The sequence below is a fragment of the Rhea americana genome, unplaced genomic scaffold (assembly GCF_003343005.1).
Source record: "Rhea americana isolate MKP2758 unplaced genomic scaffold, rheAme1 scaffold_14, whole genome shotgun sequence".
Classification (NCBI taxonomy): Eukaryota; Metazoa; Chordata; class Aves; order Rheiformes; family Rheidae; genus Rhea; species Rhea americana.
The window spans coordinates 8,943,253-8,962,603 of record NW_028185483.1 but is presented as its reverse complement, the minus strand read 5'-3'; the positions used below and the strand labels follow the sequence as shown (position 1 = coordinate 8,962,603).

At 37.9% G+C, this 19,351-nt stretch overlaps 1 protein-coding gene across 3 annotated transcripts in view; it reads right to left on the bottom strand.

Moving 5' to 3' along the window:
* Window positions 1-18,409, bottom strand: part of ATP13A3 (ATPase 13A3) — a 58,176-nt gene extending 39,767 nt beyond the window's left edge. For 2 of the 3 annotated variants that reach the window (XM_085298669.1, XM_085298670.1), the window contains exons 1-2: window positions 18,389-18,409; window positions 18,113-18,166 (exon numbers count right to left, since the gene is read on the bottom strand). In XM_085298669.1, coding sequence (XP_085154795.1) covers window positions 18,113-18,150 — 38 coding nt within the window. In that variant the 5' untranslated portion in view covers window positions 18,151-18,166; window positions 18,389-18,409. Of the gene's footprint in view, window positions 1-492; window positions 540-18,112; window positions 18,167-18,388 lie in introns of those variants that run through there. The other variant, XM_085298668.1, reaches the window with a different exon arrangement.
* Window positions 18,410-19,351: the final 942 nt, after the last annotated feature.

The window sequence follows — 19,351 nt, the reverse complement described above, 5'->3', positions numbered from 1 at the left end:
TTCAGTTTGATTTTTCATTCCAAGTATTATTTGTGGGGAAGTAAAAACATCATCCTGTTCTCTGTAAAATTTGTCCCAAGTCTGTAATTCTTAAGAAATTAATTCAGTTGCAGCATACAGAGTTGCAAGTTTATTCTTCCAGTTCTTCAGTTTAACTGGAATTTCATAATCATAATAGAAAAACATTAAGGCTTGGAAAAGACTACAGCTACAAAAGAAAAAAGCTTCCAAAATGTCCTGCAATAACTGGGTAATTTAAATATCAAGTTTCTTGGATTAAAGTGTTTTAACTTTGACATCTCAAGGCTTTAATAAAATCCATGCACGTTTAAAGTAAAAGCTACCAAGGTGTTCCATATATCCATTTATGCTTCTCATCATTATTTTTAAAACACAGGAATAATTATGTTTACAAACCTGTACTTTTAAAATCCCCTATTTTATTGTTTTCAGATATCTAAAAACACCGAGGTAACTGAAAGTTTCTCTTACCAACAAGCAGTCCAGCAGCCGTCCTCTGCACTTGCTTTTGTTATCATGAGGTAGTGAGGCAGTTCTTAATAACTGAGACCCTATCTACAAGGGAAGTCCTGACAAATGAACTATTTTGTCTGAAATCTAAAAAAAGTCTCCAAGGGCTTTTCAAACTGTTATCAAAAGATTAACATATCAAAGAAAATTTGGCACTGCTTGTTTTTTTTTTTAAGCATGTACGAACAATTGCAATACTGTAATTGGACTAGTATAGAGAATATGCTTCCAAGCATCAGACTGCTGGTACAGCTCATTCTATTCAAACCACTAATGTCTCACAAGAATCCTACAGACATAGTTTCAGGTCTATGTACAAGTCCTGATATTACCCAAACAGCTAAAAGCATATATGATTCTAACCAAATTCTTCCTTTTATTTACAGCAGCATCATACTCAGTAATTTTATGAGACAAGACAACAAAATTCATTTTAAGGAGCAAGTCAACATTAAAGGTAGCAGCTAATGCACCCATTTCTCACRCTAAACATTTTATAATTCACCGCAGACTATAATGAGGTGACCACACACAGCAAATTAGAAGACTTTCAGAGATCTAGTTCTAGAAAGCAAAACATGGGTCACTACTTCAATGTTGCAAAAATACACAGAACTTACTTTTCTATACTATACAAGAATGAACTGGCACTGCTTTGACAGAATATAAASGGCCAAATGAAAGAGAAAGCTATATATTGAGACATGCAGGAAAAGGTCCAAATTTAAAGACCATATAGGTTTAGACACTTAAGCAGAGGAATTTTCCACAGCTCCCTACATAATGACTTCTATTAAATACAGMGAACCTTGACTTTTTAAAGCGAGAAGATTATAGAAAAAAACACACTGATTTGTCTAAAAGGAGACCATGACATAGCACAAACACAAACCATTTTCCTGAAACCTGATGTCTCAGTAATTGATTAGTCTGCCTTTCTTGGGTCTAAAGGGATCCATCATGGCACTAGCATTTTTAAGGGTTATTGAAATGTATATTCTCTGGAATCCAAAACACATGGAAAACGATAGGGAAAGAAGAACAGTAACAGATGATAGTTATCTAGTGTATTTTAAAAGGTCAAAGACTATAAATTCATTCTATTAGCAACAAACTATTAGCAACAAATATTCTCCATTAAGAGACCACTCACAGCTTTGGAACTGAATATTAAGTTTCTATGTAACCTGGTGCCATCACAAGTCTTTCAGATTTCTAAATTAAAAAATATCTTGAACAGTCATTCTTAACTGTCAGTAGTGCCTAGTGCCTATTGCATAGCAGTCATTTTATTTAACTGTACCTTGACTAGCTGTCAAAAACAGAAAACCCCTGTTCTGTTCTGAGAATAGAAAGCCAAGAGTTATTTCAGTCTCTGAGAAATTAAAAGTTTCTGCACTTTAGAGCCATACTTCCAAACCTTGGTCATGAGAAGCCACCAACCTACCAAGCTAACAGATCCTGTAAAGGCAGTATTTATTTCCAGTAGCCTGTGTTCCAGCAGCCATTTAGAACACTTTTTYCTGCATTACAGTAAGGGTTTTCAGTGTCCCAAGCAACGGACCTGCAGAAGGCAAGTAATTGGTTTATATATACAAAATACTAATTAATGCTTAATCTCTGCCATACTAGCAACTATGAAATTCAAGAAGGAAGAGATACTTAAACTGAGACAGCAGTAACAAGCCAGAAAGATKTAATCTGAGAAATTCTGAAAGAATACATTCACATTTTGAAGAAAAAAACAAAACACAGCATGGACTATATGTGCATATAAGCAGAATACAAAATTTTACCAAGAGATTATCAGAGGAAAAGTGTATTCTTTCAATCTTTTAGAGAAGTCAACTTTCTGACACTACCCTATAGGGCTGAAGCATCAGGTGCTGCACAAGAGCACTTGCAGCTCTAGGAGATGGTGCTTTGGCAGAAGGTTCTGCATAATTCCTGGGGGTCCAGCCCCAAAGGATGCTTCAAAATCAACCAATTACAGTCCTTGAATTGAGGAAACTTAAAGTGACAATACTTCACAAAAAACCTCTGAATATTGAAGTGTATTTCAAAATCTGAACATGTCCTATGCATATAAAACATAGTACTCTTTCCAGACTGACCACAAAAATAATTCTTAGCAGAAAAGAAATATATTTGTTCTTGATGCAAGACTTCCATCACTCTCCTGATAGTGAGCACAGCCTTGCGTGGCCGATGCGGCTAAACATTAATGCAGACTAAGCCATCTCACTATATTGTTTTCAACATACACATAATATTTGACCTAATAATGTCAGAATTTCTAGCAGCAGGTGAAAGAACTATATTAGATATAGTTTAAAAGACCATGCTCTAGAAAAAAACACACTTACAAATAGGGCACTAAAAATAAAGAGAAAAGTCTTATCAGCTCATAGCTCCTGCCCATGCAAAAAGCCTAATGTGTTCCACATATACCTAAAGAATAGAATCTGCAGCTCCGAGTTTAAATGCACTATACCAATAAATACATAGAGGATACAAAGGCTAAGAAGGTAAGGAACATATGGGGGCAATACACAGACAAAATGTTTAGGAGAACACTCTTCTGCAACTGTTATTACATAATATATTGCACCTTTAAAATAAACCACCCAAAAAGGCAACCTTAAGTAGAAGGTTTCAAACTTCAAAGAACTAAGACCAAACATTCAGAGCCCACAGAGGCTTGAAGAACTTTTTCAAATTTACTTTCCAGTCCTTTTTCTTTACATAAAAGATCCAACAGCACTATACTCAAAAATAACATACTATTTCTTAAATTTTTTCCATTGGCTGCTTCCAAAGATTGGCAGTACCTGCAGCCATCTGGTGGGCGGGGGGAGGCCATTTTTAAACTCACTTGCAATTAAAAACGCTAGCACTTGAGTTTAAGGGATGTATGAGTGCCCTGCTGACATCTACATTCTCACATTTTTTCTCTCAACAGTCTTTTATCAGGATTTATCCATCCTTCACACTCATTAGTCAGGGTATCTCCCCAAAGGGAACAGCTTGCAAAGGTTTCTAATAGCTTCTCAGAGTCTTCAGAAAACTTCTACTTGCCACAGGTGCACCTAAACCATGCATTTTCACACCACTCATGTGCACCACTTATGTCCCATCAACAGTGACAACTTCCACTTATTTTCTGCAACCACTAGCAGCCATGGCTTGCAGCAGGTGGGATTATATTACATTCTGGACAATGTCCGTGAGCTGTGGCAGAGCGCTACAGACTCTGCACACCACCTGACATGCCTGGCACCATGCACAAGACCCCTTCTTTGCCTGCCCTGAAATACAATACAAAAGCATGTCACTCAAAGACCTCATCAGAATCAAAACAGAAATCACAAACTGTGCCTATCACACATCTTAATGGAAATTCTGCAAACACCACATTTGAAAATGGGACTCTCAACCATAAAAAGATTATTATATTTTATTTCAACATACCCTACATGAGCTTATATGAATTAATTTTAAATTATCTGCAAAGCTTTGTGTATCAGTTTATATTTTTATATGCATGCATTATCCTAAATCAGGTTAACACACCAAAGGGATTCTCCATGAAAGATGCCTTTAATTGGAGAAATGCACGTTACAGGAATGAAAGTATTTGCCATTTAGAGTTTGCCAGTAGCTAGCGGCTGCACCTTTAAGTACAARGTTAGCCACATAATGTACAATAAATGTTAGAATAGGACATACAAGCTGAAAGAACTACTGAAGAGCTAAAAATCTTCCTGCTATATTTTGAAGAGAGTTAAGTTTATAATTTGTACTACAAACAAAGCTTAACACTTCAGTCAACTAACCAAGCTCTAACAATAAGAATGACATAATAGTTTAATGAATACATGGAAATTTTACAAGTACACGAGCTAAATTTTAACAAAGCCCTCCACTCAATACCTATTTTATCACTTCCCATCTTAGGCTTTCTCTTATAATGCAAGCTTTTGTTTCTGTGTTTAGGCTTAAGGAAGACCATTGTATCCAACAATCACCAAACCAAAATTGTATTTACATTTGTAAAGTGTATTCTTTGTAAAGTATACTTTTTGCAGGCTGCAATAGCAATTGCAATGYTTATAGCAAAATACATGCTACACGAAGGAAAGATAATTCTACATCCAACTAACTCAGTATTGTAATTTGTCATGATAACTAAGTTCAATAGCCAATACGTTTTCCTAACTCATTTTCTAACTGGTCTTCAGATCTTCACTTTCAAATCACTAAAATTTGTTACTAAYGCAAGTAAGCTCAAGTTGAAGATATGTTAGAAGAGAATTTAGAAAATATGTCAGTCATTTCAAGAACAACTATTCAAGTACTTTAGCACCTAATCTTCTTGGAATCTCATTTATCTTACTTCAAGTAGCAGATATTCATATTAATAAAAGTTTTGATGGCTAAATCAAGCACCAAAAGTGAAAATTGTGAATGCTTTCTGTCACTCACAGGCATGCAGAAATGCTGGGCTTCCTTGTTTCTTTTTTAGGCTTGTTTGTCATAAGGGAGAGGAGGTCTCTGTTCCACAGCCTGGGAACTCAATAAAGCATACATTTATTTTACATGCTTATTGCTTCTCTCCTATTTTGGAAGACATTTTGGACTAAACATTTGGGTTAGATTTCAGACTTTGACAAGAGGGACAATGAAAYGTTTTATTCAATCTTGGAAGAGAAAGTTAAAGTGTTTTTTAAATATCTCTGGTAAGGCATGGCGCCATTAAACTCAGCTTTAGTCTTTAATAGCTGAGTACTGAAACTGTATCCAAAAAGAGGAGGAAGCTCCTTGTTTTCCATGGAGCATGAGCTTCACTCAGTCCTTCGACACTGATTAAACAACCAAGACTATTATGGGCAGATAATGGAGATGGCAGAGGTGCCTCTTCCCAGCACCAAGAGAACTGCAAGTACCACAGCAGAGAATTGGGAGTCTGAAGACCCAGATCCAGCAACAATGTGTCCTTTCAAGGAAGCATTTCCCCTCAGGGGCTGTGCCAAGAGCCCAACCTTTCCTGTGTGGCTGCCGCCTTATTGTGTGATGTAGAGTATCTGCTTCCTGGGATATATTTGCTTTTGTGGTATGGATGCTCAGTAAAGGGAGGCAAGGATTTTTTTTCCTCTCTTCCTCTAAAATTCTTGGAAAATATTTTTAAGGTTAACATAAGAACACTTGAATCAAATTTCCGTTTGTCTACAAGTAGTTTACCAAGCAAAAATAGGTTAATCACAAGAGATGAACTTTCCTCTAAAAGATAGTTCTGCCTTGGCTCTTCAACAGTATATTTAGTTTGCATATGAGTACAGCATATTCTAGACAGCCAACCAAATTCATTGTAAAGGTGCAAAACTGCTTGCTTAATTTCTTTCACATTACAAGTATAACTACACAAGAGAGACAYTGAGCTACTGAAGAGAGTCCAGCATAGGGCTATGGGGATGATCAGAGGGCTGGAGCACCTGCCCTGTGAGGAACRGCTGYGAGAGCTGGGCCTCTTCAGCCTGGGGAAGAGMAGACTGAGGGGGGATCTKATCAATGTGTATAAGTACCTGAAGGGAGGGTGTCAAGGGGACRGGGACAAACTCTTTTCAGYTGTCCCGTGTGACAAGACAAGAGGCAAAGGGCAAAAACTGAACCACAGGCAGTTCTGTCTRAATACGAGGAGAAATTTCTTCACTGTGAGTGAYRGAGCACTGGCACAGGCTGCCCAGAGAGGTTGTGGAGTCTCCTCCTCTGGAGATMTTCAAGGCCCACYTGGAGGCAACCCTGTCTAACATGCTCTAGGTGACCCTGCTTGAGCAGGGGGGTTGGACTAGATGATCTCCAGAGGTCCCTTCCAACCTCACCAGTTCTATGATTCTACTTTATTCTGCTTTCAACTAAGCATTTTTGAACCAGGATAAAAACAGTGTTTATCCAAAGCAGTGATATAAAACTTGAAGATTCCTTTAAAAGTTTAGCTGTATGAGCACTAAACACGCATACATTGCTTCTTCCAGATACACTTAAATTCCAGCATTTAAACCTGTTTTTTTAATAGCTGATTTGTTACAATTTTTAAAATATGGCATCATAAATTAATACATACTCTGAAAAATGTACCACATTCACTTTAGCTCAATCAGAAATGCTTGATGGAAAGAGCTCTTGTGCATACATCAGCCCCCCGATCAATATAAATGCAACGCATGAATGGGAGGAAATATTAAAACCTTTATCTTTGTCATACAGTATTTAAAGAAAGTTAAAAGGTTGTATCAAAGATTTTAACAAAATTTAAAATGTTTGTCAAGCAGTCCTGCTTGTTTGTTCTGTTTAAATTCTAATGATAACTGAAATAAGTGTCATTAAATAATGTAAAAAGCCTGTAAAACAAGTTTCATTAGGAGATTAGACCACTGTAGCTGACCAACRTCTTATTCACAAAAATTCATAAGACCTGACAGCTTAGCTCCTTAAAATGATTAATATACTCAAAACTACCATGAGAAAACTGGAGGGGGGAATTACAYGCTATGTCCATGAACAAAGGTTGGACAGAGACAAGAAAAGAGTATGGTACTAGTGTTTAATCCCAATTCCTTCGTATTTGTAAATCCACACTACAGTCCATGTCCATTTAGCTACTCTATGCAGGTCATTCAGAATAGCCCTACAAATCCAGACGTATTCTAGCTATTTAATTATCTCTTACAGAAGGGCTTCTACAATCAGTGAAACTAACTCACAGCAGCCTACTAGAATACATTCCATCAACACCTTTAAATACTGCAGACTAAATGATACTTTGCAGTGCTTGCATATCTCTTGGGAATTATTTCTATAGCACCAACAGTGCAAGACATCTGTAAAATGGAAATAGATTCTGCAACAATCTGACACTTGATCTCCCCTTAACCGCTGCAATCTGCTCAGYACTTGATTCTGACAGTCAGTAAAGGTCTTAGATCACCTGCAGAACTATTGCTTTCAATAAGCAGTAGCTTTCTATTATCACTCYATTTATATTTAATCTTATCCAGCATACTTACCAAAAGTAGAAATTCTCCTTAACATAATCATGTTTGGAGTAATAACGCTGTTTGTTATTTATAGGCATTTTCTTCTTCTGTATAGAAACTTTCCTCATAATARGACTGTGAGATAGAATGGTATCTGCCTCCACTACAATGAGTAAAGTTAGTTTTCTTAAAACCAAGACTGAAATGTTTTAATCTAGCATGTTAAATGTATCAAGCAGCACTACCCTTTCCTCTAGTGTGGACCTCACTAACTAGAACACCACTACCATCTACCCAAATATTCAGAAATGCTTTTCAGATACTTCTAGCCCTGATGCTAGACTTGGATTTCCCTCACCTGCCTTGCTTTTTCAGAAGCAGTATGTCAAGCCAGAGGCCAGCTTTTTAAAGCACTATAACGACTACCAAGACTCTCTCCAAACATGAAATGCCTAAGTAGCTTTTATTCTCTACCCTTTGAATAGAAGTAACCCAAGAATTAAAACTTCAGTTGAGGGCAAACAGAACACCACAAAAACAGCCTTGAAAGRTCAGATCAAATGTCTATTTATTCCAGCATCTAGAGGAGCAGCAGTCAATTAAACCCCACAGGAAGACTAGTATAATGATACTTCCCCSTAGGCTCTCCCTGATTAGTGAACTTGCAGTTCAAGGGCTTCTTGAGCCAGATGCTACATCTTCTCATTTAATGCTCCTGAATGGATTTTTCTTAAATTTTCTCATTACTTTCTGGACACATTTTAAATATGTCAGCATCCTGCAGCAAGGAATTCCATAGCTCAGTGGGAATAATTTTTGCTTATTTTGCTCCACCTGCTAGTTTCAACAAAAGCCTCCTAATTTTCATATTTGAAAGGGCAGAAGGTATTTGCTATTTACCCTCTCCTTGCAATCTGTGATTTTCTATAAACTGTTCTCTTCATCATAAAGAAATGAGTTTAATAGCTTGTCTTATAGAGGCCATGCCAMAGTTTTGATCATCTTTGTCTCCTTTTCAGCACCTTTTACAGTTTTACTATGTTTTTTATGATATGAAGGATGTAAAATACCTCAAAAATTTGCATATGGMCAATAACACATGAATGTTATAAATAAATTACAAAGTAAATATACTACGCCAACAACTAATCAAGATTGGTTAAAAACAACACTGGAAAAAACAAAAGTGCCTGTTTTCTCTCATACACACTCAGCTGTTACAGGCAAACWGAAGAAAAGTTGCACATTCCTAGAAGCACCTGCTGGCTTTATGTGCTGATGTTAAAGAAAGGAAAAAAAAGCATAGGGTGAGAGTTAAATACCATTACATAAATTACAAAAAATGCTCCATTTAACATATCCAATAGATTTTTGTAAAAGAATACTCAATGACGACTTGCAAGACAAATCACTTAAAAAAATGTAATCACTTTTTATAAATCATCAAGGAATTAAATTGGCAATTTCATAGGTAGTAAATTCCTCATTGTCAATTGCCAGATTTCTCAAATATCCTCTGAACATAAAGACATTAACGTCAGGACTGCCCTCACTGCCATTTCTGATGAGCATAAATCTGGTCTTGGATTTCAGGTTTACAGTATGAAGCTACAATTCTAAGTCTGATGCTTAGTACCTCACAGTAAAGGGATCAAGGAYTGAGCATGCTATATACCTGAAAACATCTTAAAAGAACTACAAAACAAGCAACAGCTTCCTAGCCWAGCTTTCCAAACCAAGGAGCAGGAGGGGAGACTCTGAGTCTATGCAATAGTGACCGCACGGCAGCTATTTCAGAGCTGTCATCTCACCTTGAAGCTTCAACCAGATCACACTTAAGCACAAACTGAACCCCTTGTAGAGGCTCTGCAAGTTCCTCAGATTTGTACACTTCTTACAGAAACTATAGAAGAGCAACCTGATTCCAGGTACAGTAAGCTTTATCCACAGCATCTAGCAAACCTTTGTGATTAATGCAGTTAGAAATCCACACGTACAGCTTTCTGACAGATGTTAACTTCATTCACACATTGCCTGCAAACTCCCTAATCTAGAAATTCCTTGAGGAGTCTTTAAAATACCTTACTTTATACAGTGGAACTAAAGAACTCAGCAAAGACCCAATTTAGATTATGTTGTAACACATGGTATGAATATGTGATCTGGCCTCTCCTTAGCTGAAGCACTCAGAAGAGCAACTCCACATCAACCACCTCATCCAAATGAAAGTAAAACAACAAAAAGGTAAAAACCCAAACTGAGCCACTATTATCTTACCTTAATGGAACATTGAGAGGGGAATCAGACACAAGTTAGTGTATTTTTCCTATCCTTCAGGCTAATAWTATGGATGTCTACAAGCTTATTTTCACACCTATATTTAATGAATACAATACCAGACTTTCAAAACGAGAAAACATTAACCTAGCTAAAAAAACTAACTAGCATCCAAGGAAGGAGGAGGTTCCCTGATGGAGGAGAGCACAGATATAAAATACATTTCAAGTATCTAGCAAAGGTAACACRGGAGGATAGAGTCAAACACTAAGCAGACCGCAAAATACTGCCACATGAACTTAAACAACTGTTTTGGTATATCTGACTGCCCACAATATTGGGAATGACAGTCCCCAAGGAAAGTGAAATTTACAAAAGCTGAACTACAATTAAAAAAGTCAATAGAATGAATTTTCACAAGGTACACATCAACATATTCTCCGCATGATATATACAGCCTTTCCTGTTAGGAGCTAGTCAATCTGGTAGGAGAACAATCACTGTTTGACTAGTCTTCTCCTACCATTCCTACCATACCTATCAACAGTTGGTAATAAGCACTTTACAACTGTGTTACTGGTGACTTCAGTTGGACATACAATTACAGCATGTAAGATACTGTTGCTTCCTCGCCATTTATGTAATAGGAGAATAACAGCAAGAAGCATAAACTGAGGCACTCCACATTTGTTCCACATTCAAGCTGGGGACTAGACAAATCCAAATTACTTTGCACTGAAACATGAGAAAAGTAGTCATATGATCCATTCTACCAATGCAATTATGAGGACCAGTAGCCTCCAACAAAGCAGCAGCACTTCAAAGTGTATGCTGTAGTGGTAATGACTAGAGAAATGACCATAATATAAGAATCAGCACCACAAATGCTACTAGCATACCAGCTTGGGGCCCAAAAATTCTTTATAATTAATCCTCAGAATGCAACTGTGCTAAATGTCTCACTATTGACCAAAGCACTATGTAGCTAGGTAAGARATGAGAAAGGGAAGAACTCTAAGCAGACACCTACAATATCATGCTATAGACTGACTCCATAGAGCTGACAAAACTATAAGTTGTTTTTCATTGCATCTTCCTCGCAAAGAGCGTACAATTTGTGTAGTAAAGCATTATATGAATTTGCACATTTTTAGCCATTCCTTAAAAAAGTACTTGAACTGTAGAAGACAGTCATAAGAAAATATAATTTGTAACGGAAATTAAAAGTAAAATTTGCAGATGAACTAATGAAATTTACAGAGTCAGAGACCTGAATATGCCTTCAGCCAAAGGAGACTAAACAATTTCAGAATACTTCCATTTGCTCAGAGGTATACAWTTGTCTCTGCTCCAGCCACACATCCTTCATCCATGGGCTGATCTCACCCACACAGCTAGGTAATTGTTGTAGTAGTACAATTGTACAGAACAACAGACAGGCAGAAGCTGCATTTCATCCATACACCATCGGCATTTAAAACTTGGCTGCTCAAATAGGTGCCAAAAAATCATTACTCTTTTTCACACCAGAAGTCTTCAATATCGCCAGTATTAAGGCCCTAGGAATTAGATTTGCCTATGATGCAGAAAAGCCATGTCAAGACCCTCTCTAGAAACAGTACTTTWTTGTGGTTTTCAGCAAACAACCCACCAGAAGGGAGGGTTAATCTAAAGAACACACTTGCCAAGACTGTCTATTTGATAGCCCTTTTATATAGCTGTTTGTATTATTCAGTTGGTCTGAAAAGAACATTTTGCTAGCTCATCAGATCGGAATGGTCACAGAAGCACCAGTTTCACACAGTAGCACCCTCAAACAAAACCTGCTGAAGCCAACAGAACCCCTTTGACTTCACTAGCCTTCTTTAACAATGGTAGGTATGTTAGGGTTCCTCCACTCTTCTAAAAACACTTCTTCTGTTCGGGAAACAGATGTAAAAAACTTTCTCTGCTCACAAGAAGAAATTCTCTAACAATTCAAYAACAACAGGACTCCCAGAAATTTATCTGTATCCAGAAGATACATATTACATACTATTACAGGGTGAAGGTAAAGTCAGGCAGGTGATGCAATGTAACTGCAACATACCATGTAATMTCTGCATTAGGAGCCAAGCCTTACCAACATCACTGAACTTTCAGCTCCTATCTACTACCACGTTAAATGTATCCTCCAGAAGATAAGCTCTTGCTGTTGTTGTCACTAATCATTGTGGCAGATCTAAAGGACAGAGTTCCAAGGGCAACTGTACTTCTCTTCATTGATCTGGAGGCACAGCATAATAGAAAAACAAATAGAATTAGAGTAATTTTTTCATTTACTACAGTTATTTTCTTACAAATCGATCACCGAAATGGAAAGAATAGTTTGCTTCTCTGTTTTGCCATGCAAATCTTTTGTCATGCATCTACTACAATCACACAAGACCAACTTTAAGAATGCTGAAAATATATGAAATAACAGYGCTATGCTGACATTTGGACTTTCCAGTTTAAAATCTGGATGTCCTCACCCAGGCTCGTTGTACTAGTTAACACACTGACGTATGTGTCCTTCAAAACTTATCTTCAAAGCCCAAGGTAGACCTTCCTAAGCATGGATAAGCAGCATCAGRATTACCGCTCAAGTCTAAAGTGGTAATCTGAAGCTACCAAGACTTCTAAACTAACCAGGAATTTAGCAATGCTCTACTATATTRAAGTTACACACACTTACCCCATACTACAGAATTTCTACCTTTTTTGAGGTTTTTTAGGATCTTCCTACAGCACCAGAGAACATGCTTCATTCATGAGAAGCAAAATCCCATATATATGAGAGAGAGATAATTAATATCCAGAGCACAGTATCTTTCCAAACTAATACACATAGCATAATCTAATCTATGGCAACCATGGAAGGTCTAAACTCACATGATACAATCAAGCAATAGACAAAAAGAATCCTATGCTTTTTTTTTTTTAAACCACTTGGCCCAACACAAACTAAAATTAGTATTAACAGAGAGCTTAGTCTGTTCTAACCTAAATCAACTTGTCTTTCTCAAATGCATCGCCTTATTTTTGATGGCCACCAATAAAAAGGCTTCTTAAAGTACTACTTTCTACTGTGAGAAAGTGTCTGTGTTTAAGGTATAATCTATGTTTTCTTTGATGAAACTTAACCCTATTTCAAACTGTCCATCACAGTCATGGAAAACAGCATTCCCTCTTGCAAATCTTTTAAATACTTGAAGTCTCTTACATTCCCCTCAACCTTCTCATCTCTTGCCAAACACTAATTTTCCTCCATCTCTGCGGAGTTATGTTTCCTCAAACTCTGATCATTCCCATTTCTCTTCTCTGAACTCTTTCCAAGTGGTCCAAATCGTTCTTGTTCTTGAATTCTGGCACCCAAAACAGATACTTTTCGTACTTTGAGAGTATACCAACAGTAAATACAGCCAAAGGATTTAATCATCACATCTCACAGACAATACTCCTGTTTAAACATCCCAGTGAGATATTTGCCTTTTCTGCTAACAGCATGACACTGACTCATGTCCAACTTGTGATCCAGTACATCCCCAGGTCCTTTTTTCTAGTACCTAAGCAGTTATTCCTCATCCTGCATTTGAACAGCTGATAATTCTTGCCAAGGTACAGTACTCTGCATTTGTCCCTACTGAATTTCATTCCATTTTTCAGGGCATTTTGAACTCTCATCATGTCCTCCAACACAGACTCCCTGAGAATTTACTAAGCATACTAAATCAGCCAACTGACATGCTTTCATTACAGACAACTATACTCAGCGCTCAGAAAGCTTCATTAAAAATACAGGGGCAAGAATTTTACCGTTTCTGCCCTATCCACAGTGCCTGCTGCTCTGCAATAGAAAGGCATTAGGCTTATCCAACGCAAGTAGCTTTTCACAAATCAATTCATGTTGCCGTTTTTCTCGCAGTTATCTTCCAAGTACTTGGAAAATAGAATACTTGCTTATTTATCTCACCTTTTCCCAGCAGTTCAGCTTAAGAGCTGTTAAACCTGCAACTCCTCTTCCTCATCACTTTCATATAACACTGAATTTCCCTCCACTAGCCTTCTAGTCTCACTGAGTCCAGTGATAGCCTCTAAGCACTTTGAGCTGCTTTAAGAATTTTATAATGAAGCTTATCAAGGCCATTTGTGCATAAATGTTCAACCAAAGTACTTTCTAGTGCAAAATATTACCTCATCAGAAGTATAAACAAAATTAATCACCTGTGTGACATTATCTTTGAGAGAAGGCAAACAAAAAAAGGCATTGAACACTTTAAACATGCASCATCTTCTGCAGATACATACCTACTCCACTAAATAAAAGGCCACATTTTCTAGTCTTCCTCCTTCTATTAATGTACTTCTCTAGGAATCTTCATAGCTGTCTCTTGCTAGCTGCACCTCAGTTTGCACTTCAGTCTTTCCAATTTCTGCCCCTACTGATTCTCACTGTCCTTTTATACATATTCTTTATGCACATTTTTTATAATCCGACTTTTCTCTACTTTCTGTAAGTTCTTTTTTGCATCTGCAGTCAGTAAAAGCTTATAAAACAGTAGTATTACTTCATTTCTTGAAACCCTTCTTATTTTGCTATTCTATCTCCCACACTGTATAAGAATCACAAACTGACTTCATAGCCGTTATCATCTGTCACCTTTCATTTTGATAGCCTCCACATTGATTCTCCCTAATAGCTAGAATAAAATCTCAAGGAATGTCCATTTCTGTTGCTGTATGTACCTTCTAACTGAAAAAGTCAGCAATACATTACTAGACCTTGATAAAGGTCTAAAAGGAAATAGAATTAGGAATTTTGGTTTTGAAGGATTGTCTTTTGCTCTTAAAAGATCAGAAATTTCAATCCAATTAGGTAAAAAAATGCAATGGGCTTGTGCCTGTACAAATGCCAGTACCCGGTCCTCTTTGGAAAAGAGATGCTTTAAGATGAACAATGCAATGCCTCAATTCTAATAAACCAGAAGAGGGCCTAAATTCCTTTTTTAAAGGAGAAATACAGGAGCTATGCAAGAACAACTCATTCAGAATACAGACAGCTCTGTCAAAACTGATAAAATTACAAACTGGATAATACCACACCACTTTTAAGAACRGGGAGCTAGACTCGTGAACCCTGAAGTTAAGTTCCATATTTAAAAAAAAGGAGCAGCAGCACACAGTACATAGGATTTTTGTACTAGGTCATGTTCTTAACTCCTGAGCAGTAACTACCGAATCACCTATCCTCTGTTACTTAAAATTGTCTTTCAGCTACAAAAGATTAAAGACTACAGTCTAATTTCAACCAGGAACAAAGGTGTCAAGAGTTGAGGCTATAATACAACTACAGTTTACCATAAACTGAACTTTTGTTCTCTGCTAAGTAAATGACTTAACAAAGGAAATAGMTTTTTATGAATGAAAACTATTTTTATCACTCTGTGTAACAGTGAGAGGGAAACACTTTAGTGTTACTGTTTTTTAAAATATTTTTTAAAATGTACTACTAGGAAATTAGGATTTTTTCAACTGTTTTTGTGTGAATGCTATCATTCTAGACATAAGCAGATTCATGCTCTAGTCAAAATAGTTTTTTTTTTTCACTAAAAGAAAACAAACCTACCAACTTGCACAACAATATGCCTATAAGCCCAAAGCAGGCTTGGCCATACTAGACACTGTGCTGTGGACACAGGTAAACCCTGCTCCCAAAAGCACACACTTTAAGGCCTCCACCCACTCATCTTGGATAATGGGAGTATGCACTGAGGAATGGTCAAAATAAATGACAGCTAATGAGGTCTTTTTTAAGTTCCTGAAACTTAGAATTTTAGTAAAATTAACGGAAAGCTTCCCAAAAAAGGGGTCGTTGGTCAAAATGTTTGATGAAAACCTGTCTTTCTCTGTGTCAACCCCCCCAGTTCTAACACATATTTACTCTGTGACCTGGATGCCTCACTTGGACCTGGCTTCAACAATAAATGCCATTCATTCCCACAGAACAAGCAGAATTTGGCTCTGTATCATTGAAAGTTCAGGTCTCATTGATTGTCCGTTTTATCCTCCACACAGAAGATAGTATAGACACCACTTCCTTGAGGCAAATAAGAAAAATTATTCCGAGGACCTCAGGTCTTTTTTTTAAAAAAATAATTCCTTAGGCCGGCAGTAAAACAATTTGTGGGATGCACAACGCGTCTCAGACAGCATGCTAAAGAGAGAGGGCTGAATCACTAAGTTTCTCAATCATACTCAGCTACCATGACGCAACTTCCCTCCCCACTTCCCTCCTCTAGCCAGACATTGCATGCTGCCTGACTAGGCAGCTAGGACCTTTAGTCCCTCTCCTTTTAGGTTTGAGATGAATTAGTGCCTGACTGAGTCACTGAGCCTTTCCCATAGGAAAAAAAGGAATGAATGAAAAAGGAAATATAGGAAAAGAAAAAGAGAAACTAATTCTAGGACACGGCATTTAAAAAAAAAATGAGAGTATGATTGGGTCCAGTCTAGAGGGCACTGGAAGACATTAAGCAGACCATCTAGATCAGCATTACTACTTCTGGAAGGTATTCAGGAAGTCAATGGACGGTGTTCACTGGCTCTGCTGGAGAACCTCAAGGTTCTTGAATCCCCTTCATTAAGCTTCTTTCTTCTGCCAGCATGGACAATCAGCTTTGGTCAAAACCAGAAAGAAGTTAACAAGATCCCACCACCTGGTGGGTCCTTGGATAGGGAGGGTACAAACAAAGAGATGATGGAAGATGTACAGTCAGAACCCCAGCAAGAAACTCTGAAGATGACAGCTGAGAAAAAACAGGACTAGAAAGGGAACAGCACAGCTCACCATGCTCAATTCAAATTAAATACTCTATATAAACACAAAAGTTAGGAAGAGTTGTTCTAAAGGACTGAGACAGTCAGTCACCATGGTAACAGAGACTTCAGGAATCCAAGCAACATGAAGTCAGAAGGTATAACTAGCAAAAAATTCAAGGCACAGAACTACAATAACACATTTCTGTTTGAACAGTCTAACCTACAAACCGATTATACTTCATCAGAGAGTACACTAGACAAAATGGAGAGATGTACTGAAAAGGAAAAACATTTAATAAGAAGTAACACACTAAACAGAAGTGCTTAACTGAGAACTGAAAATATGAGATCAAGATTAGAGATATGGAAGTAAAACAAAAACTGTAACTGGAAAGCTAGAAACCAATTTTCACTGGAGGCATCAAACAGCAGGAGCCGGAACTTCAGCCACTGACCAGAAAAAACACACAACTTATTGCCCCTCAACATTCATGATGGCTACGTGCAATGCACAATCTGTATATTTCACAGCCAAACCAAATCAGACCCACATCTCACTACAGGCCAAACAGTCATACATTAAATCAGTTATTTGGTCTGAAAATCTTAGAAGYACAGCTTCTACAAAGATCAATGTTGGTGACATAACTTAAGACTCCAAGTTATCCGTGACAGCCTAAGTCCTTCTGTCTTGTGTTTAGACTGCACAGTCACAGAACACTTAAGGTGCCATAGCATGGAGGCAGAAAATGCAGCCAGGGCAAGAGACCCGTTTTCGGCAGCAGGACCATCTTGAACAATCGCTTGGGAAAAGCCCTTCATTCTACTCTATGCTTTACAGASAGCCTTCTAAACCACTTACATTCTGCATCTCACCTCAGCATCCCATCTGTAACTGGAATGCTTACCCATCTGCTGAAGCWCTTTAAAAGATTTAATCGTAGTTTTTCACCAGCTGACTTACACTCTCACTTCGGAAGCTTCCATGCTGCTAAAACCTAGTGTCCTTCCTCACAGGTGACTACACTGAAAATATACAACGTATTTTTAACTTCACCCAGTCATCTTAACAGTATGTTCCCCAAGAGTCAGGACCGGGAATTTAAATCAGCATCAATAAACTTAAAATTGAATTATATAGTTAAGAGTTTAAATGGTACATCTCCATTAGACTTTGTAAAGTTAAGTTTTTAACTACCTAACAAGGAAAGGCAGTTTAAAATAATAGCAGTATGTAGCCCTTATTGTTGTGACACAAATGATTTATATTATATCATTCTTAAACAATGCCAGAAGAAAGTAAGCAYGTCCAGATCTTTCTCCAAAGGTACAAGCAATTCAATATTCTGCAGTAGATAATGTTATCTTTTAAAATTCTGTTTCAGAGCTTTCAGATATAATCAAACTGATCACAGAAAAATATACCTAACCTGTCTGAAGAGCCAGTGTGTGGACAAATCTCATGCATACAATGGCTGAGTCACCTACAATAAAAAAAAAATATACAGTCAGAACAACGAATACGCTAAGTGAAACTTAAAACTTTAACTGCACTAGCTAAGAACATACAACATAGTTCTAGTATGAATTAAAAATTAATTCAAATCAACACAGCAAAGAAAAATTTTTAAAGAATTCTAACACTAGATCAAAATTCTCAACAATTAGATTAAGAGAAAACAGAGGCAGCACAGCCCAACAACTACCTGTGATCASGTTAGAACAGCTTAGACATTAACCATCCTCTATAGCTGCAGGCTACACTGTATCAGTTGAGTGAGACAATAGCTTCCTGAACTGCTCCAGCAGGATTGAAAGCAGTCATCCAGCCACAAGAGCTGCAGGTARATACAGCTCAATGGCCAGCAAGCAAGCACCACGATATTGGCAGTAATCAGCTTGTATGGCCAACACTGCAGATAGTCAAGTTCTTTCTTTCCATCTCACATACTGCAATGAAATGCTGCTGTATTTAAACAGAAGTGCACATGCTTTAAAGAATTAAGACCAAATCTTAATTGCTCTGAATTTCAAAGGTAAAAACCGCATTTCAGCTGTTAACATGACTGTAGAAAAGCAGCCTAAACAGGACAATAGTATCACTGATCGATTATTAAAAACAAGAAACGTGACAACAGGCCGGTAGGCCATGCTAAGCACTTAACAGGCGGGTGAATGTAAAGCTACGACTGCCTTTACTCCAGCAAGGCATGTCCCTAGTATTTTCTGAAATACAGAAGATGTGTCTGAATAAGGCAGTTGTTTTTTAAAAAAACCACCTAACCAATTCCGTTTCAGCTCTCGGTGCTTAATTCACCTATCAAGTGTTTCACGGTTAACAGGCATGGATAGGCATTATCTTTTGAATGAAGCAGGGATGTCAGGCTTTTGCAGCCTGAGGTCACCATCTCCACAGCTCAACTGACAGAAAAACCCTCTATAACCTTTGTCGACAGCAGCGTAGCACAGACTCCTCTGCCCCAAAGCATTTGGGAAGCACCGAGCCCGCTTCTCGGACTTTGCCGGGAAGGCTTCTCTCTGCCGCGCAAATACGAACAGCTTCACCGGACGGAGCCCGCGCGGGGCGGGCCGGAGCAGCAAAGCGCTCCGGCCGCTGCGCGGGGCGCAGGGCGATGCCAGGCTGCGCGTGCAGCGCGCGGCGCCGCCGC